Source organism: Balaenoptera ricei, chromosome 3, assembly GCF_028023285.1.
Source record: "Balaenoptera ricei isolate mBalRic1 chromosome 3, mBalRic1.hap2, whole genome shotgun sequence".
Classification (NCBI taxonomy): domain Eukaryota; kingdom Metazoa; phylum Chordata; class Mammalia; order Artiodactyla; family Balaenopteridae; genus Balaenoptera; species Balaenoptera ricei.
In genome coordinates this window covers 96,176,200-96,203,197 of record NC_082641.1, presented here as the reverse complement: position 1 = coordinate 96,203,197, position 26,998 = coordinate 96,176,200, and the positions used below count along the sequence as shown (strand labels likewise).

General features: G+C 42.4%; 1 protein-coding gene across 6 annotated transcripts in view; it reads left to right on the top strand.

Annotated features, from left to right (window-relative positions):
- Positions 1–26,998, top strand: part of SEMA6A (semaphorin 6A) — a 127,657-nt gene that overhangs the window by 42,367 nt on the left and 58,292 nt on the right. For all 6 annotated transcript variants that reach the window (XM_059916922.1, XM_059916920.1, XM_059916919.1 and 3 more), the window contains exons 2-3: positions 23,982–24,119; positions 26,313–26,430. In XM_059916922.1, coding sequence (XP_059772905.1) covers positions 24,020–24,119; positions 26,313–26,430 — 218 coding nt within the window. In that variant the 5' untranslated portion in view covers positions 23,982–24,019. The remainder of the gene's footprint in view (positions 1–23,981; positions 24,120–26,312; positions 26,431–26,998) is intronic.

Genomic DNA, 26,998 nt, shown 5'->3' with positions numbered 1-26,998 from the left:
AAAGGCGTCAGAAATCCCACATCTGTGTACGGAGCAACAAATGGACAGTCTCTTTAAAAGCTAGTCATTACAAACCTGCCATCTCCAATGCACAAGAGCACCACAGGTTCAAAAAAGGAAAAAGAAAAGAAGGAAATCCACAGCACAGAGTTGAAAGACAGTCCATTCAGAGTATTCCAAGGCACATGCGTTTATTTAGTTGACAGGACATTTTGAAATGTTAACTTCAAAATTAACCAATAGCTTTGCATAGTTTGCACAAACAGTCAGAGGGATTCAAATGGCCAAAAGGTTACTAAATAGGCACGACATGGGATTTATTTAAAAACAGTCCTGTAAAAATGTGTACAGTGCATACACAGGGCCAAGCTAAGGTGTGCTTGTGAGCTGTTGGCAGAGGGCGTGGAGAAACCTGACCCTGCACTTTGTAAATTATAAACTGTTTACACCTGTCATCTGTCTGGGTCTCTGCTAATGACACTTTAACAATTGGCTTATGTGTGACAGGGTGCTAAGAGCCAGTGGTTTCAAAGCAACTGCATCCAAAGGCATTGTGACTGATGTCCACTGGAGTCTGAGGGAAAATAACAAGGCACCGTGATGTGACGTAGGTGAGGACTTTTACCATCAGGTTGTGGGTGCCTTTAGGAGGGTAACCCTGTAAATGTCTCCAGTGGCAAAGGAGGGCCTTTACACAGGTCGACTGGGCCGGGCATGACCCGAGAAACCCAAGTGCCTCTGACACTAGCCTCTGGGTCCCACAGTTCCCCAGCCTGAAAGGCCAACTGGGAAAGGCAGGATTTATAACATCAAATTAAAGTCATTGAGTCATGTCCATCTGACCGACAGAATTGTAGGAAGAATGTTTTTTTAAAACTTTGTCCCCCCTTTTCTCCACTCTAGACCCTCGCATTTCTAACCCCCAACCTCCAGTACAATGCCCTGCACTTAGACTAATAGGCACTTATTAAATGTTTAGTGAATTTAATATTTAGGAAATGACTATGATTAGAGGGCAGTATGCACAGTAGTGAAGAATAGGCGTTGGAGTCGGCTTGCCCAGGGTTCAAATCCATGCTCCCCCACTTACTAGTGTGTGACCTTAGAAAGTCTCCTGACCTGTAAAATGGGGATGATAATAATAGCATCTGTCTGGAGATGTTGTGAGGATGAAATGAGTCATAACACATAAAGAGCGCTGAGCCTGACGCATGGTAAACACAATAAAATGTTATTATTTTGCAAAAATAAATTCCTCTTAGGCAGAGGGAACCCTTCTGAAAATACAGCACCTACAATAAAGGTAAACAGGTATTTTTGGTCACTGATTAAGAAAGATTCTATGACTTCTGCATTTTCAGTATCCTGTTCCCAAAAGTAAAATTCTTAGATTAATATGGGTTTTTTACTCTTCAGAAGTCCAAAGGGTTTAAATAAAATTATATACAATTTTGTCTTTTTTAAAGAATCAGTATGAGTCTTTTTTAAAATAAGTTAAGCTTCTAAAATATTCCTTCCTCTAAAAGACAAAAACTTACCAGATTCTGTTTCTTTTTGGAAATGAATTCACATCTAGATTGCCAAATTTCACTCTTAATACGGTACGGAACAGATGAGTTACAGTTTTTTAACCTCCCAGAACACACAGACTAGTGATGGAGACATGGGAAAGGACATTTATCTTTTCAGCTGCATGAATATGAAACCCATAATATTTTAGTGAACTAAACGAAAAATACATATTAAAAATTAAGACCATGTGTAACAGGGAGTGTCTGTATAGCTACAACACTGGAATCTGTACAATTAACCCTATTGGACAGACTATAATGTCCTTTACCAATTACTGGAAGCAATAGTGCCTTTTACATTAGAATGAAAGCAATGAAAACAGTGATTATTTTCAGTCTAAGATATTCAAGATTTACATTTAGCGCAAATGGATGTGCAGCCATATTGAATTACAGCCACCTTGTGATTAGGAAAAGAAAAGGGGGAAATGCTGATTAAAACTGGTCACTTAATCCCTAGTTTTAGGCCCTACAACAGCTCTCTTGTAGATGTGTCTCAGATACCAAAATAACGGGTTGAAATATAAAGTATTTCGTTAATCACTAGTCACACTAAATAGGTTCTTTACATTCACACTCGCCAGATTTTTTTGGTTTTATTGTTGTTTTGTTTTAATGCCTGAGGTTAGTAACACCCTTAGAGACTGTCTACATGTCCACCCAGCACGGCAGAGCCTTGGTTTGTTATTATGATGCCAGTTTCACAATCAGAATCCATTAGTTAATTTAACATAGTCAGAGAAAAACTCATTTGTCTCCTTCAGCGTCTTTCACAGTCAAAGTGACACAGGGTCAGGCATTAACTGGTGGAGGGGGACAGCGAAATTAAAGTCCCTGGGTACCGGCCATTCACAGCGGTGGAATGGATAATTATCAGACTGGATATAATTATAGAGCCACAGCAGTCCCCCACGATATACTGGCTATCTGCCTAGCACAAAGGTTTAGATCCTTAATTTGTTGCGGGCCAGAATAACTATGAAGTAGCTGTGTATTTTTGTGCACCATCAATCACAACTTAGATAGGCAACTGCTGCTGTTTGCATTTTGGAAGCTTGGCAGCTGTTAAGCTCCTGCCTAGTTTTCAGACAGAAAGATAGGATGCAGGGCTGTGGAAAGGCTTTTAGTGGCAGAAGGATTACACCTCTGCCAGGGTCCTATCGCAGGCTCATTAGCTGAGTGGATATTTGAGCCTAGTCAGTTTCAAAGGTATACTTATATACAGAGTTATCTGTTTCATTAAGTTAATTTACCTGAGCTGGCTTTCCTGATAATCGGCTGCTTCTGCAGTATCAGCTCCATACTGTAAAGGCAAATGAGGATGGAAGGATGGGGGTGAGGTGAGAGGGACAGATCAGCAGGGTACTGGAGTCTATGTGGACGCACTCTCCTTTAACTGGGCATTTCCAGAAATCCACATCACATCCGTAAGCAAGTGAAAACCATGGCAGGAAGTTTACGAAGGACTGTTAATTCACTTTTGGTTTCAAAGGATGAAGTTGGAAAATGAGAAAGAGATCATGTGCTATGTTAATCACTCAGGAATAGTATCCAATTGTTAAGAAAGGAAATGAAGAAAGGAAAGGGAAGCGATAAAAAAGGCTACGCATTTGTTGATTAGGTGTTTAACCTCTAGTGATCCTGGAGAGTGCAAACTGCTTTACAACTAGATTCACTTAACTGATTTGGCCTAAAGGAAATGATACCTGCAACTTATATCCTGCAAGAAGTTGTTAATTAAAAAAAAAATCCTCATTTCCCTCCCCCTCCCTTTTTTTGTTCTCTAAGTTGTTCATTTTTAATAAGCTTTTGCTTTGTGGCATTTAGACTTGAGTGTTATTAAATTAATGACACTTGAGTTGGATTTCAGCCTGTTAGACAGATTAGTTGAGAGCTCTTTAGATGTTAGAATTTAATCTTATCTAAGGTTTTGTGGTCTCAGGGTTGACTTTTAACTGAAGGTCCTTACCGACTTTCACACCATGCAGTTAACAGACCATCTAAGACTAATCATTAGACTTCATTAGAACCAACTGGTTGACAAGGGCAGATGAAACAGTCCACGTTCCCTACCCCTTTCTCCTAGAACAGAGCTACAACATCAGCTCGCAGGAGGAAGATGGAGAAGAATTCCTCCTCCAACCTCATTGATACTTTCACCTTTTCATGGCCTACTGGGTATAAAAGATCACTTTCTGAAAGTACTTTGGTGAGAAATATTTCCCTCCATATAGAAAAAAAAAGCCCCTATATTTCCATGCATTGGATCATTAGAAACAGTTTATTTTATTGAGCAAGCCCCAAATCCATTTGTTTAATTTGGCAATAGTCAGCTCTTGGCCACGTTCAATTTTCTTGATCCAGCATATTGGAAGATCCAACTCCACCCATTTTTAGGGCAGAAATGTTCAACTGCTTAGTTCTGATGACAAAATGTTGAAAGCCAAGTATGACTGAAGAATTAACCTCTGTTTGAATTGATATTTTGCTGGTAGGAGCTTTATGTAACAGTTTAAACTTCATTGTCAGAAGTAGATAAAATAAATATCATCCTTTCACACCCAGGGGAATCTGGGCCAGCTACCTCTTTCTCAGTTCTTATTTCATTGTCCATATAATTGAATAAAATGTCTACTCTAATGTAATATTAAGATCACAGATTTAATAATACAGAACTTGGGGAATGCAAAATTTACTTTTCTCAAGATAACAATTTCTTCCACGTGCTGGGCATTACATGCACTTAAGCTATGCTTTCAGCCGTGTAACTAGGTCAGGGATTTCATAGAATATGGAGGTGTTCATGTCACTGTGCGAATACCAGCGTCTTACATTTCACGTATATTTCAAGAGCCTGTATTTGCAAATAGAAAGGCCAAGGCTGTGTTAGTCTGCTGCTATGTGTTACCAGGGCATGTATACATAACGGGGTTTCTGAGGCCAGCTAGACTAAGGCCTTTAAAAAAGAAGGTCAGGTGCAATCTACAGTAACTGCTTCATGGCTCCAATCCATTATGAAGTGAACTAAGCAAGTAAATCTAAGCCTTTCTGGAAAAACTCAAAAATGTGTGGCATTTTCCTTATAGTACATTTGTATTTGTACTTTACTTTTCAGTTCGTTACTGACATATGTCTCCCCCATAAATTGTAAATCCTCTGGGGACAGAGATTGTGTATTCGATTATTCATTCATTGATCCATTTATTTATCCATCAAACCTCCGTTATTTTGTTAGCCCTTGCCGAGTTCACTGTCTAGTGGTGTGGGCAGATCAGTAAACAAATAATGTCAGTTTGTTATGACAGAACTCTTTCATGTGGAAGAAAGAAGAGAGACATTAGTAATTAACTGTCAGTGGAGTTCAGGAAAGACCTCACGAGGAGGTGATATTTGAAGAGTGTCTTAAGGAAAAGGTAGGAATTCCCAAGGCAGAAAAAAGAATGGGATAGAGAAGTTGGCTGAGTTGGGGGGGATGGCAATGAGGAAAACACTGGGGGAAAAAAGAAACCACCCCTAGTGGAGGGAAGAGCAGTGCAAGACAGACACAAAGGACTGACAGGAGAGAAGAAAAACCAATAATGGGCACAGGCAGGGAAGCCAAGGCACTAGGGCAGGGCACTCACCAAGAAATGCTAGGTGAGAGGATTCCAGAAATGTTCTTAATGCTGCTTCCTTCCAAGTTCTTGTACATTAGCCATCCCTCATTTTTGTACTGGCCACAGTGCCTGAGACACTACCTTGTTCATCAATATAGACAATAAATGCTCAATGTACTGTCTATTATAAAAGGGCTCCTTCCTTTGAGGTATTTGTAAAGTAGCTGGGGAGAGGGTTATGAGACTAGTAGATAATGACTAACACCAGTGACCATAGGCTATTCTTCTTTTTTATAATGGCATGGCCCTGAAAAAATGCATCAAAGAAAGTACAGCACTCCCTCCCCCAAAGAAGTAATTTAAACTTCCATGACATTTTGGTTAAGTACCAAACTGCAATTACTGTCTTCTCAGAATGGCAGCAATGCATAAGTGAATCAAAATGTGGGCAGCTCCAAGGCAAGACACAGAAGGTTATGTGTGGTTGGGAAGTTTTAGGGAAAGGGGAAAATTGAAACTACAAACAGGAAGTGTTTTTAGGAAACAAGTCATGCATAAGTACAGTATACAAAATTGAAAATGCTGAAACCTGAAGATACTTAGAGTTTCCAAATGCCAGCCCCCAAGCACAAAGGGGATGGAGAAGAAAATGGAAGCATATATTAAACACCTCTTCAGGGCCCAGGGGCTTTAAGTCCTAACCACAACCGGTTGAAGAGAAAGCATCACTGTTCCACTTTACAAGAACCAGAGGCTTACAGAGATTAAATAGCCAACCCAAGGCCACGTAGCCATTAACGGAAGGAATGGGCTGGAAACCCACTAGAATATACCTGTGCCTGGCACACAGCAGGTGCTCAATAAATCTTTTCTGAAACAACCCAGACTTCTAAGCCTTTGTTTATGGCATGGTCAGGGTCGAGTTAGTCACAGAGAGACAAACTCATACTTTCTCCTGGGATAAAGAATTGCCTTGATAGGCAAGTGGGCACACATTCGGTGGGGATAAATAACAAATTAACAGCAGTAAAAACAAACAAGATACGGAAGATGAAGAGTTAAAGAGATAGTACTGCCTGGGATTTTACCCCAAATATTTTTTCTCGTATTATTATAAAAATGTTGTCCTTGTCACTGAAACAATAGCTAAGATAAAGCATAGAACATCTGACCCCTAAAGAGTATCTTCTAAAAATTAAGTATGTGGGTGTGTGTGTGTACAAGTAATCATACACATATTCTATTGAGGTTAGGAACCTGTGAAAATAAGTGGATATGCTGAAAGCTGTCTTTAATCTTAGCTGTAGCATTTGCTAGTGGAAACTCTGTAATAACTATTGTGTTTTTGGTGGTGACGATGATTTTTTTTCAAAGGTCTGACAGCTGCCCTCTTGATATTTATGTGTTTCTTGTTAGGGAGCCCAAGATGCACAACTCTGAGCTTGTAATGAGGAAAAGAAGACAATACAAGTAACATGAAAAGGGCCATGAATTGGATATCGCCAGAGAGACAAATCACATATTGTATGCTGCTTTAATTGGAAAACAGTTCTTTCAGAGGGTTACTTTCTCTTCAGCTGAGATAATTAAGTCTAGGCTGACACTGGTGACCAGCTCCTGATGATATATAGTCAGTTACTAACAATGTAGCAATTAGTAATCAAAATTTATATTTCCCAGGTTACCAGGGCACTGTCGAAGAGAAAAGCCGTTCTGATAAGGCTGCAGGACAGGCTTCCTAACGCAGTGTTCACATGGCCTCTACTGCATAGCATCTGGGTGGGTTAATTAGATCTGCTTTATTTCAACTCTGTTACAAAAGAGAACATACCTATTGTCTGTGTTTACATTAAAAATACTTTGCAGGCCCCATGCTGGAGAAGAAGTTTCTGCAGGGCTCCCTGTAATTTTTAATGGATTAAATTATATTTTGCTAGTGGTTTGGCATGAGGGTAGGCAGGCACAAAATAAACTTGGATATTTTAAAAGCCACTCCATGTGGCTGGCACAAATGCAAGTTTTTTGAATCATGATTAATTATCCCTGGCTGTAGCTGAAGGCATTGGAATGAAAGGGATTAGGATTGTAATTTGGATACCATTTGTGTTTATATCAGCGGTTCCCAAACTTGTCTGCTCACTTGAATCACCTGGGGATCTACTAAAATTTCCAAAGCACAGGTCACACCCCCAGGCCAATTCAGTCACAATCTCTGGGTGTGGGACACGGGCATCCTTAACGTTTGAAGCTCTCCAGGTGACTCCAATGTGTAGGCAAGTTTGGAAACCAGTGGTTTATGGCCACAGTATGGTCCATTTTCGCATTTAGCTACAGACAGGGCAGCAGGTACTGGTGGAGTGTGGAAAAGAGAACGTGCATGTCCCAAGAGGTAGCACTTGCCTCCAAGGTTCAAGTTGGAGTTGAAATTCAAATCAGAAACTACTGTCTCCCACCCCAGTGAGAAACCTAGAGCCCCAAGAAGAGGAGCGTAATGTGACCCACCCAACAGGAGAAGCAACTTCACAGTGGTTGAAATAGGCTCTCGGGAGAAGGGGAACCAAGCAAGGAAGAAACAAGCCTTTGCCCCCATCTCAGCACCTAGCTCGGTGTTTGCTGAGTAAACAAGTGAGAAGAAGGGCAAGGAGGAGGCTGCCCTTTGTAGCTCACTCCCCGGAGAGGGGTGCTGGGATAAGGGTGAAGGACACTTTTCATCCATCATATGCCAGTACAGTGGGTACCTCTCCACTCAGCCCTCATCGCTCTTCTGATGAAGTCTCCTTCTTTCTCTAGTCAGTGACCTCTATTCTCTGGGAGAAGTCATTCTGGGAGAGACTAAGGTGACCATTCCCAGAAGAGAACACTCATTCCACTTCTAAAAGGTTGGGCATCCTTTGGGCATGCTTCAGAAGCAGCCTTTGGCCTTCCTTTGCCATGGGACATGAACACCAAGAAAGGGTAATGATGCCAAAGGACATGGGGGCAGGAGCCTGCCCAGATATGAACATGCAAGCGGAGGAAAAATAAGTTCCCATACACAGCCCTGTACTCTTCCTGATGGAAAATAAAATTTTAAACATGAAGGGTTTTTGCTTTGAGCTCATCTGATTCTTTGTATTTGACTTCATTATGTCCTGCTTTACTGAGCTGGTTACATTTTTATTTGAAAGCTAATAAATTAGGCAGCCATTCGTATGGCACACAGGCGGGTTTATGGTGTTGTGAAAACTACCAGCCACTGTATATATCCATCTGGGTCACAGATGAAGTTACCACTACTGACACTACAATGCCTATAAACGTCCCTCACCCTCATCTTGTATTCCAGAACATGACCACTGGCTGAACATACTGTGAGGGGACGGGATCCTGGGAAAAACTGTGGGAATTGGCAGGTAGCAGCAGGCCTGCGTTCCAGGTTTGCCTCTGGAGACACAGATTTAAAAAAATAACTAGTTTTGTTTTGTTCCAAACATGAAACACATACATAAGAAAAAAATTCAAACAAACATAAAAGGGTACAGCCTAAAAAGTGAGTTTCTCTCCCACATCTGACCTCCAGTCCTTCTCCCTCAGAGACAACCACTATTAGTAGTTGCATATGTAACAGAACTGAAACACTCACAATTCAAAAAAGTCAGTCAGTCCTGACTTGTGTTTCAATTTTTATTTAAAAATCTGCCTCTTTTCAAGTCACTATAGAACTCAATGCACTGATATTTAAAAATACTCAAAGCCACTTGGATCAATATCAACAAATATTTAACAAGTGCCTTCAGTGTACAAAATGTTGCCTAAGCAAGCCATTTCTAATGAGAATTTCACACGTATATAGTTCATATTTTTCTGGTGTATAATCAACAAATCTAATTTAATATCTAGATGTTCTACATCCTTTTCTCAGAAACAAAGATCATCTCTTCCTTGCCCCCCACCTCCACCCGCTCACTTATCTTCTCATCCTTTCACAATTTTCAAATTTGAGATCTGTTTTAAGCCCAGACATCTGGGTGGGTGGTACGTTCTGGCCAGAGTACTATCTCGCATACCTTCTCCAGCTGGATTGGCTTAAGGATCTAATATTCCCCAAAGAAATAAAACTTCTCTGAGTTGCAGAAGAAGAGGAGCTGCAGTGTCTTCTGCTTGAAGACACACATGTGTTGAAGGATGAGAGACGGTCCATGACAGACCTGATGTCCGCACCGACATCTTGTCTGCAACCCCACTCTGTACCCCAACTGAAGCATTCTGCGCTGATTGCAGATGAGAGGCCCATAGCCCTCTCCAACTCCAGCCAGCAACATCTGTACGTCTTCTCTCCGGCTGGCTAGCCCAGCTGCTCTGGTGTCGGGAGAAAGTTATGAGTCACTGGTAAGGGATTTGAGACAAGAGTGGAGTTAAATCATCTCTTGGGGTCTGGATGTCATTGGCAATTGAGCCTTAGTAACAAGCCAGTGGATGACATCCAGCCCCAGGAAGGCCACACACCAGAGCTTAACTCTGTATCCCACACTTCAAGACCTTCTGTAAGCCCTGCAGAGACGGGAAGAGGCAGGGCAGTATGGACACGGTACGTTCCCAACCCAGAAGGCCTCTGGTTATTGCCAGTAATGCTCATCAGGTTATGACCATCTCTCTCCTTGCATATACTTTCTTGGCTACTGACCTAGAGCCTCTACAAGCTGGTCAAACTGGGATCTTGAATGAATGAGGCCTAGCCAAAGCCCAAGGACTTCCTCTTTGATCCTTTGACTGTAGGTACATTATTTCATCTAAAGAGACTGAGTCACCGGCAGGATTTTGCTGGACCATCTGTGGTTTCCCGCTCGAAGCAGTGCTTCCTCAGGACGTGGGGGGAGGACTTGTCAGAAGATCCAAGAATCGTAGGCAATCAGGCTCTCCACTGGGACCTTAAATGCTGTCTAGTCTAGCCCCACACCCGATGCCTGCCTCCCGTGGACAACATTCCTCCCACCCAAGCCCTCCTCTGGCCTCCCAGCCCCTTACGGGGGCCAGTCCAGGTTTGTGTTACTGGGACTACTAGAAAGGTCCTCCTTATTTTGAGCAGAAATTATCTCCTCCTAATTTCTGCCCATTGATCTTAGTTCTACCCTCATAACTGTCTTCCAGGTTTTTCTTCAGATATCTGAAAATACCTATCCTTGCCCCTTGCATCTCCACTTTTCTTTGCTATTAACACTGATTTGTCAGAAATTGTTCTGATGCTCTTCCTTGGATTAACATTTATTCATTATTCAATGAATATTTGCTGGAAGTTCACTGTTCCAGAACGTGGAGATGCAGTGATTAACAAGACAAACTTGCCCATACAAAGCTTATATTCCTAATGGAGTGGAGGGACAGACAAAAACAAATAAGAATATAAATGTAGAAACACCAATTAGGGACAAATCCATTACAGAAATCTAGAATAAAGTGATGAAAGAAAAGGCACTGGGCTGTTTTCAGGGTCAGGAAGGCCTGTTCAAGGATGTGGCATTTTAACCGAGTTCTGAAGGACAAAAGTGGGCCCACTACATGAAGACCGGGGTGGGGGAAGATCATTCCGCGAGGAGGGAGCGGCAAGTCCTTAAGGCAGGAATGAGAGCTGTGTGTTGCAGGAAACCCAAGCTGAGAGGTTGGAGCAGAGTGGGCAATGGTGGGATGGAACAAGATAGGGTCAGGGAGATAGGTGAAGCCCTTTGCACCCAGGATAGAGGGTTTCAACTGTGTTGTAAATGTAATAAGAAATCACAAGAGAGTTTTATGCAGGGGAGGCCACGACCTGATCTACGTTTTTAAAAGACCATCAGTTGCTGCATGGACAGTAAATGGATGGAGGGCCAAGTGGAAGTAGGGAGATTAATGAGGAAGCTACTGCAGTAGTCCAGGCAGGAGCTGATGGAGGGTTAGATGATCATAGGTAGCACGCAGAGAAGAGGACAGGTTTGACAGGTGTTTTGGTTGTAGAATCAATGCCGGGATGTTCTCTCTCAGTCCTAGGAACTCTCGTATTTCTTTACATGCTTTCTATAAACACTTTGTTAGAGCTGCTCCTGTACTATTTCCTATAGCAGTCTGGGGGCTCCTCAAGGGCAGAACCCCAAGACCGACCCATGACCTGGGTCTCCGCCACTGCCCCAGCACAGTCCTTTGCTGGCTCACATCAGACTCCTGAGTGAATGAATAGATGAGTGAATGAGTCAAGGTGAACCACCAACAAAGGCAGTTTCTTATTTTATTTTCAGTGCCTACACACTTGTAAGATATTTTCTCACGTCTCATGTTCTTACTGGTAACTCCTGAAACATTAAAGAAATAATCCGTGATGCACAAAACGAATGCTCCTTTGGAGTAAAAGTACTTGCAAAACATGGAAAAATTACTACTAACGACTCTCAACCTTCAAATATACCTTCTGTGTGAGGGAGGAGGAGGCATCCGTATGTCCCTCACGTTCAGATGGGGAAGCAGTGCCCCAGTGGGGGTTATCTTGCCCTCGTGCTCCCTCCTCACTGAAGATTCTGGAGGAGACTCAGCCTTGCTTACTCATCTTAGTGCTGCTGGAAAGGACTGGTTATTAAACAGATATTTGAGGCGCACGTCTGCCTATTCGCGCCTAACACTTCAGAATGACTTTTCTGTTTTTACTCTTTGGAGAGGTGAAGGCTCTGTGAACTGCACAGGAAGAATATTGCTATCTGAGTAGAACATAATTCTGCCATAGTCTTTTAGTTGTTCAGAGTGAACTGGGGCAATCTCCCCTTCAAGAAGAAGTTCACGTGTTATCCCCTCTCCCTGTGTTCTACAGCTGTGTTTTTTCCATCTCACTGCTCAGCCCTTAGAATCCATACCAGTGAAAGCCTGGGTGACCCAGATGGACCTCTGTGCTTTCCAGTAACCAGGCGATGAGGAGCTTTCAGAGCCATTTATGCACTTCCTGCACCTCCACTTCCTCCCCGGAAAGGTGAGCCTGTGCCTGCAGGGCTCCTGGGGTGACAGCTGCCCAGGCACGCCTGCTGGGCTGGGCACAGGTCACACGCTCACTTTCCCTCTGATTTATCGTGTCCCCTTTGTCTAACCCTCAGCACTTTAATTTGGTTTGTGCCTGTCACACTCAAGCTTATTGAATAATTTCACTTTTCCTCCTGATTCTGGACTCTCTCACAGAAATGGTAATTATACTGATTGTCTGCTGTGCTATTAATTACGGGAATGGTGGTTTCTTTCTTTCTTTCTTTCTTTTTAGATTCGGAGGCTAATTGCTGACGGCCATGTGCTGTCTTCCCTCCAGATAATCTAGACTGCAGCGATTAACCTGGTGTCCAGGTTATCTGCTATAAACCACTTGCCTCCATTTTATCCCAGAGTTAGGACTGATGACCATTGTGCCTGATGCCCAGTACCCCTTTAGTGAGGAAGAAAGGAAGGGGACAGTTTGTGGAAGAGCCCCTCAGACAGGAAGAGAAGAGAGTACGCCTTCCTCCTCTGCCACCCCACCCGCTGCCCAAGGTAATAGCTGTCCTCCCGAAATATTCTTGAAATTCAAGTTCTTCATGGTATTACTTAATCCTTCAACCTACCGGTGTTCTCCATGAAAAGAAAATCGCAGGTAACTGAACATCAAAGGCAGGTACATATAACAAAGCAAAGGGCAGACACTGCCAGCCCACAATTCCCTCTGATGATAGGGACTGGAGAAAGCCATTACCAGGGTCATTCCATGGGCGAGAGAAAGAGTACAGGCTGCAGACATTATGGACGTTCCTTTGGAGGAACCACCACCAACTGCATAAAAAAGCCTGTGAAGTCTATGCATTTAACCCAGAGAGAGGAAGGAGCGCTGAACTGCCTGTAGCTGGCTGGATGGTTCGATGGGAGGAAAACCCTCACCCAGGCGAGGGCTGCTGTACCTGCTGAGGCTGTCACCTTCTGCTACTGCTGGATGTCACAGCTCACTGACAGGAGCCTTGCAGACCCTCTCTACCAAGATCACCTCTGCTTTGTGAGCGTCACTCATCTTGTGGAAGCCTGCACCTGTCAGTGCCTTGTATGGTTTCCGAGCCTGGGAGCCTGTCGTTATGAGCACAGAATAGAGAAAATTAAGGCTAGATGACTCTGTCAGCAGTTCCTAATCTCTGAATTATTCTTGCAAGCAAAGTATAATAGGATATACATTTTTTTAAAAAAATGAAATCAGATTACGTTTTTTTAATTCTGTGAGAATCTCACAATACACCAAGGGTAATTAGAGAGCTACTGGGCTTATTAGCAAAACCCAGTGTTGGGGATTCTGCTCTAACGGATCTCCTTTTCCCTCGTTTTTTTTTTTATCCTTGTTTTTTAATCTCTTCAGGGACAAGTCTCTTTTTCAAAACCTTTGGAACAGATGTGCTTCAGAATTTAAAATTTTTCAGATTTTGAAAAGGTAACATGGGACATATCTCCCAGTGTGGGCAACATCCAGTAATCAAACCCATTAATGTTTTTGCAGTGAAATGTATAAATATTTATCCTAAGAGGGATAGAGTGTCATGACACCGTAGGTCAAGTTCTGTTGCCCAATGAATAGGAAAAATCTCTTGGTTTTTGGGGTGGGGCGGGGGGTTGTTCTCGTTTTTGTTTTGTAATTGCAAATGAGGGATCGTGTACCTGTATTTCAAACAAGCAACTTGCTTGTTTTTCTTTAAACTGAAGGAGAAGTGAGGCGTTTTTAAAAACAGCTACTACCACCATAATAGTTCACCTGTATGCTGACCACCTTCATCTCAGTGGATGGGGTCCAAATGTTTCTGTGCAGTGACCTTTAAGTCACCTGTGTGAGGAATCAAGTCACCAAGCGGTAGAGATATTTAAACAAACCCATAATTTCCTGGAGCTTACTCTCATTGGCCTTAAGGAAGCATATTTTCAGGATGTTTGGAAATAGCTAGTAATTTCAAGGGTAGGATTTCACATTAAAAACAAATGAACACTTTAGGGAGTGGGTAACTAGTAAACGGTGCTCTCTCCACCCCAATTCAAACTTGATACTGCTCTAAGTAAATCCAGCCAGACTAATGAGTCACTTTTTATGTGTAAAGAACATGAACAGAGCCAATAAAGAAATCATTAATTTCAGAAAGATGTAGTGCTATCTACCAGATGCAATAATAAACTGAAATAGGTTTAAATGTATGGCTTTGCAGTTTATTGGGACACAAAGTGGACTTTTTTTTTTCCTTTCAATAAATGAAATGAATTTCCTAAAGAATATAAGAAAACTGTGGAAAGTCAAGAGACAATACTTGCATCTCATTTCTGTTCTGGATGTGTCCAGACATACAGAAACATACAGATAGTCCACTGTGTACGTAGACCTTCTACTGATGGTAAGTACCAGTCAGCAGTATCATGCTTTGTTCTGGATCAGATCCTGAAATGATATTATGTCCCTCTCTATATACAATCAGAAGCTTGTAGTCAAATATAAAGTCTATTTTTGGCTTTCAGGGTACTGGGAGAGCATCAGAGGTCACAGAGAGAGACAAGCAATACAATGAAAGATGGCATGTAGTAAACACCAGAGAAACGGATTCAAAAAGTTTAGCTCAAGGAAATGTTTTTCACTCCCCGATCTTGAGACTTTTTACCAAAAAAGCAGTAAGAATTTGTAGCGTTCTGTCAAAGTTTCAATCATCCATGCTTGGTGATATTGTTATTTGGGATTGTTATTCAGAACTCAGAGGAGAGACGTGCAGGTTGTTTTTAATTCTCTCCAAGCCATGTCTGAAGTTGACTTCCCCTTCAAAACCAGGAAGGGTCAGACACCTGAGCCTGAGGGATACGGCTGGGAGATTGCCGTAGCCACCTGAAGCTGAGAGATATGGCTGGGAGATTCTGTTTTCTGTAAACCACACTGACAGCAAACAGAGGAGAAATTACGAGGGGGAGTCATCTTGGCAAAGGGCAGCCATTGCTCTGCTTCGGTTTAAACCAGCTCAGGATTTTGACAAAGGTTCATGGAAAACTCCAGTCACTAATATCCCTAGTTTGTTCCCTTAAAAGTTGCTCCGCAAGTATCTTTCTAAGGGCTGGCGAAAAGTGCCTTCAGTATAGGCATATTATGTTTGCCCTCTTCCATTTTTAATGAAATTACAAATGTATAGAAAGCTAGGGAGAATAATGTGACAATAACTCAAAGAATAAATACCAATATTCTCAGCTGTTACCTCAGAGCTCTCCTCCCCACACTACTACTTCTTCTTCTGTCATATTCTTAGAAGAAAAAAGTCATCAGATACCATCTTTATTCTGAGTTATATTCTTTAAACCAAACTTTGGGTGAAGTGAAAAAACATCCATCCATTACTTCAGACAAATATTTGAAATTCCTTAAGCAAAGAGTGAAATGGTCCAGTTTGAAAGTGTCTGTAAGTCCAACCGGCAATGGAGTTGCCCGTTTCAATGCCCTGCTCTCCAGACCTGGTCCTTCTACCTGGTATGTCCTCCCAGCTGCCTCTCCTCTAACCGCCCCAGTCCTCAGTGAACAATCACGCAACCTGCCAAGGCTTCCTCCAAACAGAGGCCTTCGCTGAGCTTCCCACCTGCGTCCCCCTGCAACACGTTCACCCTCCGGAGAGTATTCTCCCCAACAGAATTTTCATTTCTTTTGGAAAAATTATTGTTTGTGTGTTCTGTTTTTGGTCAATGATCTGGAACTGTCAGGCCCACCTACTAAACAGCAAGGTCCTAGAGGGTAAGGGTTCTATTTTTTCCATCTCTGTCTCAGCACCTAGCACAGAGCCTGGCTCCCAGCAGAAAGCAGGGAATCAGCAAGAGGGAAAGCAAGCGATGGAAGTAATGAACACCAGGCAGCAAGCCAAGGAGAAATGAATGAGTCTTGGCTTCCTTTCTGAAAGCTGTGTAATGTAGGGACAGAGCTCGGTGCTGGAGCCAGGAGTCCTCAGTGGCTGCTCAGCTTGGCCACTTTTGAGCTGCACCACATTTGGCAAATGATCTCACTTCTCAGGGCCTCAGTTTCCTTAACAGCAAAACAAAGCGGGTATTTGTTTCTGTCTCTGGAGCAGATGTTTAAGGTCAGCACTATTATAAAAGTTGAGAAAGATGGAGATGGCAAAAAGCTGGGGTGTGACATGGGTAAACATGCTTGGGACTGTGGCAGCTTTTTGAGATCAAGGTGGTTTGCCACAGGATATTCCGCACAGATTGCTGAGATCACACCTATAACTGCAGAGCCCTAATGAGTCACGAGACTGTATCTGAAACATCCAAGCAAAGTGCCTTAAATGCATTGTCTCAAGCATTTATGGGATAGGGAGAGCACTGGTAGGAAGAAAGAGAACGATCATAACAAAGAATCACCTGAAAGACAAGACTTGCCTTCTCTCCTCAAAAGATCACAGGTTGGGCTTCCCTGGTGGCGCAGTGGTTGAGAGTCTGCCTGCCAGTGCAGGGGACACGGGTTCGAGCCCTGGTCTGGGAAGATCCCGCGTGCCGCGGAGCAACTGGGCCCGTGAGCCACAATTACTGAGCCTGCGCGTCTGGAGCTTGTGCTCCACAACAGGAGAGGCCGTGATAGTGAGAGGCCGGCGCACTGCGATGAAGAGTGGTCCCCACTTGCCATAACTGGAGAGAGCCCTCGCACAGAAATGAAGACCCAACACAGCCATAAATAAATAAATAAATAAATAAATAAATGGATTATCACGTTAAAAAAAAAAAAAAAAAAAAAAAAGATCACAGGTTTACAACCAACCTTTATTTTCCTAAAAAAGAAAATTTTTTTCTAAAAAGACTTCTGAATTCACAACTGTTTTTCCCTCTCCTTTGTGACAGCGGTTTCAGATCAAAATGGAACATCTATTATACACAGTCGATATTTATTATTATACTCCACTGAATGCCATCATCCTTCACCAAAATGTGTTGAAGTTAGGTCTGTGGCATTTCCCTTTCCTCTGAAATGGGAGCTTTTATGTCTCTGTTAATGGCTGAGGAGGAGAAGAAGATCAAATGCTTTATTAAAAGGCTAGAGCTGTTTTTCACATTTGCATAAAACTTATACCTTAATGCAGTGTCACCAGACAGGTGGCCAGCGTGACCCCTGAAGACTGGGTACAGTGGACATTTCAACCGGGACCGACGGGCCCAAGTTGTTCCTAACTCCATCTGGGAGGAGCCCTTCTGTGGCCTGGCCATGCTTGCTGTGGACAGCAGCGTCCTCGTAATGCTGCAGCCCCTGAAACAGGGCAGTCCAGGCCAGCGAAGGAAACCTGCTGTTCAAACACTCCTTGATTCCCGAACCGTCCCTCCGGTGCAGGAATAACCAGCAGTCTTCAGCGTTCAGCAAGCTGGGTTTTCTGCACCAGCATCTGCTCTCCCACCTCTCTCTGGGCAGAGGTTCCCTACTCGGACTTGAGAGGTATCCAAACCTGTTTATCCTCTCAGCTCCTGAAACAGGCAACTTTGATTTTATCCTTCATAACAGACGTTGTTCTCTTTGGTGTATTTATTTTAAAACATCACTCTTGAGGGGGCTGCAAGCAGGCACGTGGTTCCACTTAGCCCAGTGGTGTCACGAGATAATCAATTCCTCCTAAAACTGTGGTTGAAAAGCATTTGCGTCTTTCTATTCACCTTAAGCCTGCAATCGCAGGGCCATAAAGTGGAATGAGCCTTTGCATGCCTACACATTTGCAAGCGACTATGTACTCCTTTTATAGATTTATTATTACTGAAGCCATCAGGGACTTTCAGCCACTCTGTCCACGCAAGCATAGATGCAACAACCTATATTCAACTATGATCTTAAGTGCAGTTTCCATTTATGCCAGCCTCTCTCTCTCCAACCTTCCTTCTGTTCCCCTTTCCTTGACATTCTGGGAAGGACATCAACTGTGGAATCACATAGCCCTGGCTTTCTGTTTTTACTGATGTGCTATAAATATTGACTGGACATGTTACTTAACCTCTGTGAGCCTCAGTTTCCTTGCATGCACAATGGAGAGGATAAGGCCTGTCTCTCTGGATTGCTGTAATATTTAAATAAAATTAACACGCATGTGTACGTCATACATAGAAGGTGCTCAATTAACTTTCACTTCCACCCCACCCTTTCACCGATGTCCACACTGATATTTTCCTTTGCACTTGTGCGAGTGCTGTGATTCACATTTTTTAAATCACACAACACGAGCTGTGCCATCCTGAGACAGACTCTCCTGCCCCTCCCAGACACCCACCTCCAGAGCTAGGAAGCTTAGGGGCCGGGAAGGAGAAGGAGGAGAGAGCTGCTTCTCCTGCTGAAGACATAGAACCCCAGTTGCTAATCTGAGAATTTAAGGAATTCCAAGAGAAACTATTAAGAATAAGCAGACACTTATGGAGGACTACCATTTTTACGTGCATTATCTCACAGCTAATCTTGAGACACTATTTTTCCCCACTCTGAAGATGAGGAAACTGAGGCTCAGAGCTCTTCAGCATCTTGCCAGAGGTCCCAGCTAATCAGTGGAGCAGAGGCATTCAAATTCTGTGTTTTTACCCTCTACTCCCGCTGCTTCCCTGTATGATCAGCAATCGTTTGATTTCTCGGAAAAGCTTTTACGCCAGTTTCAAGTCAGATTTTTAAGGATAGTCACATTGTGAAAACAAAGATGATGATGGATGAGGTCAGAAGGCTGGAGCAATAAAAATGAAAACGTTATCTTAGCGTAAAACCTGACTAAACTCCGAATATGATTCAGCGGTAATAACAGTGGTCTCTTTGGCCAGGGTAGAACTACTTAATGGACTTGAACTTTGTCCTGATGTTGAAACTAGACAGAGTCACAGCTCTTTGCTCCAGCCTGACTAACTTTCTACAACTTGTGTGCTCTGCCCCCAAGAGCAAAGCTGAAGAGAACCTGTTCCATCCCTCCTGTTTGCCACATACAGTACCACAGAGTGACACACTGATGGCCCCTTGAGTTTCCAAACCACATGCAATTTAGGGGCAACCAGGAAAGGGTATAGAAAAAACCCAGCCCTGTTCTCTTTGGAAAGAGCACTGCCCAAGTGCACAGAGCTTGTCCTGCCCCTGCCCTGCCGTCATCTCAGAGGGTGGCAGACAGAACCGCCACCAGAGCCCACCTGCATCTCCCGCTGTCTCGAGCTCCAGTACCCCACTCTGCCTCGACTCCTACTCCTCCCGTCCCAGCCCCACACCTCCAGAAGGTGTCCGTGGCCTTGCAGTGTCCTAGCTCAGGGTCACTCCATGTACTATCCTCCTGAATCACCATCAGGTACCCAATCCTTTCTTCACTAAGGCAGAATCGCCTAGAATTGTACAATCTCAGAGCTCAAAGGAGTTTGATAGGCCATTATATTTTATATCCTTTCATTTTACTGGTGAGGAAGCTAGGAGCCAGTGCAGCTACGAGACTGACCCAGGGTCACACCTTCCATCTATTAATGACGGCATGAATTAATGATTATCTTTTAAACTTCCTATTATGTCAGTAGAAAATGTGCTTTTTAAAAGAAGCATGGTAGCAAATAATTTTCCTCACAGAAGAGAAGAAGTGCCACTACCATGATTTCCTCTCTATTTCTAGGCCATACTTAGAGTCATCATCAAGAGCACTTTGCATTTGCAAGTTTCCAGATAAATTATTTTTCTCATCATTACCACTCACTATTAAAATGTTCATTGGATACCAACATTCTGGAAGAATGGTTGTACCAAATCAGATACAAGCTATATCCGTACAGCCAAGTCCAAGTGCAAGTACACTGATGCACTGTCTGCTGCAGCTGGACACAGAGAGAGTATGTGGAGCAGCCCAATTGGGTCTTTAAAACAAGCAATGTTCATTCACTTGTGTGTACAGACAATAACTGGGACTTCTATCTACCCCTCATACCCTTGTTGTAGTACAGAAGTCATTGTGTCTGGGACTTCCCTGGTGGCTCAGTGGTTAAGAATCCGCCTGCCAATGCAGGGGACACAGGTTCGAGCCCTGGTCCGGGAAGATCCCACATGCCGTGGAGAAACTAAGCCCATGCACCACAACTACTGAGCCTGTGCTCTAGAGCCCGCGAGCCACTACTACTGAAGCCTGCGCACCTAGAGCCTGTGCTCCGCAAGAAAAGAAGCCACGGCAATGAGAAGCCCACGCACTGCAACAAAGATTAGCCCCCGCTCACTGCAACTAGAGAAAGCCTGCATGCAGCAACGAAGACCCAAAGCAGCCAAAAAGAAATGAAAAAAAAAAAAAAAAAAAAAGTCATTGTGTCAGCAGAGCATAAAGCAAAGGGGATGTCACGAGAACCAGAAATGATTATGAAGTCAGAGAATCAGGTCACAAATGGCCACATCTTACTTCTGATTAATCAGGTTAATTTCACAAGAGCCACTACTACCGAGAAGCCATGACAAAGCCACCTGGCCAGAGTATGCCTCACACTTTCCCAACACTAGTTCTAATCCCCTACCCACTACTCCCCAAATCCTGCCCCAGAAAATTGTACTTGGGCTCACAGACTGGTGGGACTTGGCCAAAGGTGACTCACAGAGAAGAGAAAACTAAGTCAGTTGCCAACATTTAGAGAAAAAAATAAAATAGGAGGTTTAACATACAACTCCAGATTTCTGGCTTCTTAAGAAATAAAAATAAAAATCAGAGATCTGGCTTTGCGGGCCAACACTGCAGAGGGCCTGCACTTCAGAGCTGAGCAGCAGCTGCCCAAAGTAGAGGGGCTGGCCCTCCCCCAGTGGAAACGTTCCCACCATTGTCTTAGGAAGCCTTTTTTACCCATTAACCTCACCTGCCTGTCCTTAAGGTTTTGCAGTGAATTTTCTGGGGTGCAGAAGAATAGGAATATCACTTTTTAGTGATGGTGTATTTTACAGAGGTCATTTCTCTCCAGGCTAAGAATTATGGAAGGCTGAAACAATTTAGATGGAAAATTCAGGCATAATGAGCTTATTTTTGAAGTAAACGTTTTTGTTTAGAATCGTCATATTGACAGTCTTCCCATGATCTAATTTTCTGGGTAGCTGATTAAGTCATTTTTAGCCTATACAAGCACAGTCACAAAGAGGGAAATAGACAAGTGTCTGCAGATGCTATATGTGGGTACCACTTTACAAAGTTTCAAGATCACTTAAACAACCACATAGCAGCAGCCCAGCTAGCTCAAGATTTTGAACACAGTGGAAAGTTCTTGTTTGTTTTTGTTCTTCTGGGCTAGCGCAAGTCTGTGTGCTAGGGTCTTAGCAGGGAGACTCAGCCCGTGTTCAGCAGGATGGAAAATGACAATGTGATTGATTGGGATCTCGCCACAAAGTAATCATTTCAACAGGAAAATATATTGTCTACATATTTACAAGGGTTAGAGCCCAAAGTTGTGTAGGAAGGGAATAATACATCAAAACCTCAGCTGAAGAAAATTATAAAGCGTTCATATGGACCGGCCAAGATTAACTGGGGCTGCCAGAACACTTTCACCCACATGATGTACATGTTAACAACCTGATGATACGACGACAGGAAGACACATAAAACAGATATTTTTCCTGGCACAGAGCCCTTCTGTAAACCTGGAGATATTTAAATAACCCATCTTAGCCATGATCCTGGCTAGGATGAGGATTGAAAAAAAGCCATTGGATTGCATAACAGATTTCTTATGCATGCATTGCTCTTCCTGCCAGCTTCTGGGTTGAGAATGTTGCATCAATCCATGCAATCTTAAGATGGAAAAAATTAAAATTGGGAGACAGACTAAAATAGCAGGACTTTGTCTCGTTAGCTTGAGGACATCTGTACAAAGATGAACGCAATTGTGGGAGGATACAGACTCCTTTGTCATGTCAAGAAAAATTAACCTTTAAAAGTATACCTATATTCCCAAAGATTTCTAAAGGAATGAGAATCAGCCTTTTGAGTCTCCATTATTCTTCCACGGCGTGCTGCAAACACTCTGAGGTAATAGGCTTCTGTATAATACTATAATACTGCTCTTCAGCCCTTGGTAAATGTTGCCACTTCCTCTTCCCCGTATACTTTCTGACTGGTGTCTGGTTTATGTTTTACTCTTTTTTTTTTTTTTTAATGTTTTACTTGCTCTTGTTATTGATTTCTCGTCTTTAACGTTATACTGAACAGAAGCCACGACAAGCAAAATCAGGGCACCACAGAGCTTCTTCCCTTTGGGTTTAGATTCTCCAGAATAGGACGAACTAGCAAATGAATGAATGAATAGACTGGTGCTTTTCACTTGTCTGTAAATACATGTTCGTGTCTCTTGGTTATGGACCGCCCTTGTGAACAAGTAATTATTTAAAGTTTAATTTTAATCTACACATCAGAGATGGAGATATGGAATTGCTTAGGCTTTTCTCTCAACCTCTCTCCCTCTTTGATTTTCAAGATAAAGCAAATTAATTAATGTGCACTTTTCGATTGAAGAAATGATTAAGATCCAGCTGTGTCTGTGAAATTATCAGTTGCGATGCAACACTCAGGACTTGTTAATGCTTTTTTTGGCAATGAAGAAGAGAGACACAGGTATCTAATATTAAGTGTGTTCTAAAAAGCATAAGTTAGCAGTTTTGTTTGCCAGATTAACTTTCAAAGACATCTAAGTTACTAAGCTTGACTTTATTACACACCAATCTTAAATGATTGATGGACTACTGTGAAATAGCTTTGTTCAAAACAAGACCTTCGGCAGTCTACTTCAAAGGCTTTACTAAGATAAAAAGATAGCCCCATTTTACATTAATTTCCCTGATAGATCAACACTTATTTGAAATATGCCTGAGAATTATGCAATATGTACTGTCTTGTGAGTTTCCTTCTACTGTATCCAGCAGCCCCATATGGGAATGTTTTTACTTCTAAGATTTAGGAGAAGTTTTTCTACACATGAAGAGCATCTTTAAGAAAATGCAGATGGGTAAAACAGTATATTGGCATTTTTATTCACTACTGTTTCATTGCAAGGTAGTATCTGACACTAAAATATACAGAGATATGATTGTTTAAAAATCAACAATACTATTTCAGGAGGTGGTTTCAGAGGCTCCCTATAACATTCTCCACAGAGTCTGAAAGGATCCATTTATTTCTTTTTAAACGTAGATTATGTGATTTTATTTATGTCTAAGGTCACTACAGAGTTACTATAGAATTACATAAATGAGGAGTGAAAATCTCAACTAAGGGGTCAAGCAGGTAATGGAAGTCGGTGAACTGGGCCAGTATAGTGGGGACAGGGGTTGGTGAATGGGAGCATGGTGCTTGAAGGGAACTGACATTTAGGTCATTATGTCAGATACTTGATTTTTCAATATTGGGCAACTACTTCAAAATTTTGAAAGATCCCAGCTGGCCAAACAACTCATGTCTGGGGATGGCATGCTGCTATAAACCTGCTGAGAAGAAAAAAGATGTATTTACCTTAAAAAAAAAAAAACTTTCTAAATCATCCACATTTTTTGGAATGCCGTTTCGTGACTGTGAAATAGCCACCCATAATGGCCTAACACCGACTCAGGACAAAGCAATTAAGGCTCTGAGTTACTTGTTTGGTAGAAGCTTTGCAAAAGGGCCCAGATGCATGGGGAAGGAGGCTGCAGTGGGTAATGGACACAGGTTCCTTATGCAAAACACTGTCATCGGTGAATTCACAGTGGAAGAGACAGGAAACAGGAGCCCCTTTCTCTAAAATTTATCTTCAAGGCCATTTCATTTTATGGAGTGGAATAAAGCTGACTTGTAAAAAAAAAAAAAAAGAAAAAAAAAATCCCTTCTTTGCTCTTTGGCAGGGTGAAGTAGAGAAATAAAGTCTCCCCGCTGAACTACTATGAGGTCAGAAGCCTTGCTGCTATATTTCACACTGCTACACTTCGCTGGGGCTGCTTTCCCAGAAGATTCTGAGCCAATCAGTATTTCGCATGGCAACTGTAAGTATCCACAATCTCACTCTCACTCTCACTTTCTCCCTCTGTGGGCACTTGAGCCTGCGTCAACAGGCAAAACATACAAATTAAACATTTCATAAAACAGGAGACTTGTTAGTCACTTTAACTTGTGTGGATGGCAGAGGTAGATAATTCAAGTCTAGCCAAAATTGGTAGGATGACTGTTCTGTAACTACAATAAACGTGGTTGTGAGGATTTGAAACAGCCCTCAATACCTCTGAGGAAGTCTCAGTTACTACAAGGAAGCTGTGATCATGCCTGGAAACCAGCTGTGGGAGAACACCACTGTCATCTGGGTGTTGCCAGTACCCCACATTTTCATAAGTAATTAGTACAGAGGCATTGTTACAAGATAACAGAAAAGAAGAAGACTGTTTTGGAGTACTTTAGGGACAAAAATTAACTTTTCTTTAGACTTAGAAGTTTTATCATTGCTAGATTTGGATAGAGAGATTCTGAATTCATAGTGGACCTACTTTTACTCTTTATAACTTTCTTTTGATCTCTGCTTCATTGTCAAGGGTAGAAAGCAACATGATGAAAAAGTCAGTTGCCGCCTCAAAAAGAGGAAAGTTCTACCTGTGTGTGGGATGAAATAGACAATTTTTTTTTTCCTTCTCTCCAAAAGATAAAATATTTTATCACAGTAAAAGTGAAAGCATTTTACCCAAATATCTATCTTCACAGTAATAATCCCCAAACACTGAAGGAACCTTAAAAAAGTATTTGACAGTAATACTAGGATACTAAAGAGACCTACCCAGCTTTCTGCTGGACGGTCTAGGTTGTAAAAGGAAATAATTGTATATGAAGGGGAGGTGTCAAGCCTTGACAGCTCTAACTGAGAACAAAAGTCAGGGTATGACTAAGGACCAAACTGTGTAGTTTGAGACCATCATTCTTGAAGTGGCAGAGTCCACCTAACTTAAAGTACCAAACCTTAATAAGCAATTATTTATGTCCATTTGAGGTAGGTATTCTATCTTTGGTGCCCCTGTACAGAAGAGACCCCGGGCCCAAATGTACTGCTGAAAATCATGCTTCACTGGACACTCGTATCTTTGATAGGAGAGAGACATGAATTGTTTTAGCAACCTCCTTGATCAGTGGGTAAATGAAATTTCAGAGCAGTAGAGGAAAAAGCACAAGATAATCCCATACTAAGCTTGATTGTGAGTAAAATATACTGAGGCTCTCTAGTAAGAGTGAGTCATGCTCAGATGCTACAGGGGTTTAAGGTGTAGGGGTCTGAGCATAAATCTGTGAATGGATTACAAGTCATTATTTACACCCCTCTCACCCCCAAAACAACTGCCTTTTAAATGTGACTCATCTTTCTTTCCTCCTTAGTTTCTCTGGAGGATTGCCAGTGCTCTGGAGATTGTAGGTTTAAAGGCAGAGAGATTTTTGAGATGTAGGTATTTCCAAAGGTCAGATATTATTACAAATTGCCCGCTCTCAGCTGAAGAGAATTGCAGAAAAGGAGAAATATGCTCACTGACTCTCCAGGTCAGGGAAAATTCCAGATCACCCGACTGGCTACACTCAGTTTGACCCTGTCCTGTCAAAGCCCCCATTTCTGTGAGATTAGCCAATTGCTTAACTCAAGAGAGAACTTCCCACAGTTCCTAGAATGCCAACCAACCTAGCGGGGCTGCCTTCAATAGTAGATTATTCCAACTGGACGCCTGTGGAGACTGTATTTTTCTTCTGGCTCCTGGATGAGGGCTCTTGCCTCCAGACCACATTGCCTTTGTGGTGATTGATGGGAAGGCTGCTTTGAAATAGTTTTGTCCGGAGACAAGATCTTTGGCAGACTGCCCCTCGGGCTTAGCACTCTAAAGATGAAAAGAAAACTGTGGAAGAAAAGAGCACCTTCATGTAAAGGGTTCACTGGCAAGTTTAACCCCCAGAAAGAAGGACAAGTCAGAAAGAGTGACACTTAGAAATCTAAGCCCGGGCTTATTAGCATCAGGAAATGAAACTGTAACTTGATTATCCTTAAAGAGGACTCTTCTCTCACAGCATTTCCTAAAATAACAGACTGGAAAATGGTGGCACGGTTGGACTTAAATATGGTTTTGTTTTGTGGCTGGCCCCCCTCCTCTCCCTGCCCTGTCAACTCTTGGCTTAATTTCCTTTTCCCTCTCTTGCCCCATCTCCTCTTTTCACAGATACAAAACAGTATCCGGTGTTTGTGGGCCACAAGCCAGGACGGAACACCACGCAGAGGCACAGGCTGGACATCCAGATGATCATGATCATGAACAGAACCCTCTACATTGCTGCTAGGTGAGCCACCTTTTCCTCACGTTTGCCTTCAAAGCATCCAAGGGTCCTAATACCTCAGTGTCCCCGCTATGCATCATTTTAAAGGTCCCCAACAGAGTGTTCTTTCATTTAAAGTCTACTTTAGTTTGTCAAGCAATCATTCTTTCAAGATTTTCTGTGTCTGTTTAACTTTATTATGTGGATTTGGGTAGAAATAATTGCATATTTTGGAGCTTAGACTCAAATAATCCACTGCTTACCTTGAACATCATATATATATACAAATATTCGCTCAGGCACAGAGTAAAGTGCTTCTCTCCTTGATACTTACTAAAGTTGAATGTGTAAACATGTATCAGTTTAAGTTCAATGTGTGTGTAGGTGTGTGTATATTAATCTTGTGTTTTTGCAGATAATATAGAGTATATATCATTACTTTAGCAGTAGCCATCCATTTTAGAAGTTTTTGATTTGGATCTAGTTAAGAAAATACTCATCCACTGGGGAAATGTCATTTAAACAGACCATGTCTTAAGGCTGGATGGCATGGTAAGAAAACTACCCAGACACGGATCGCATGGATTAGGCT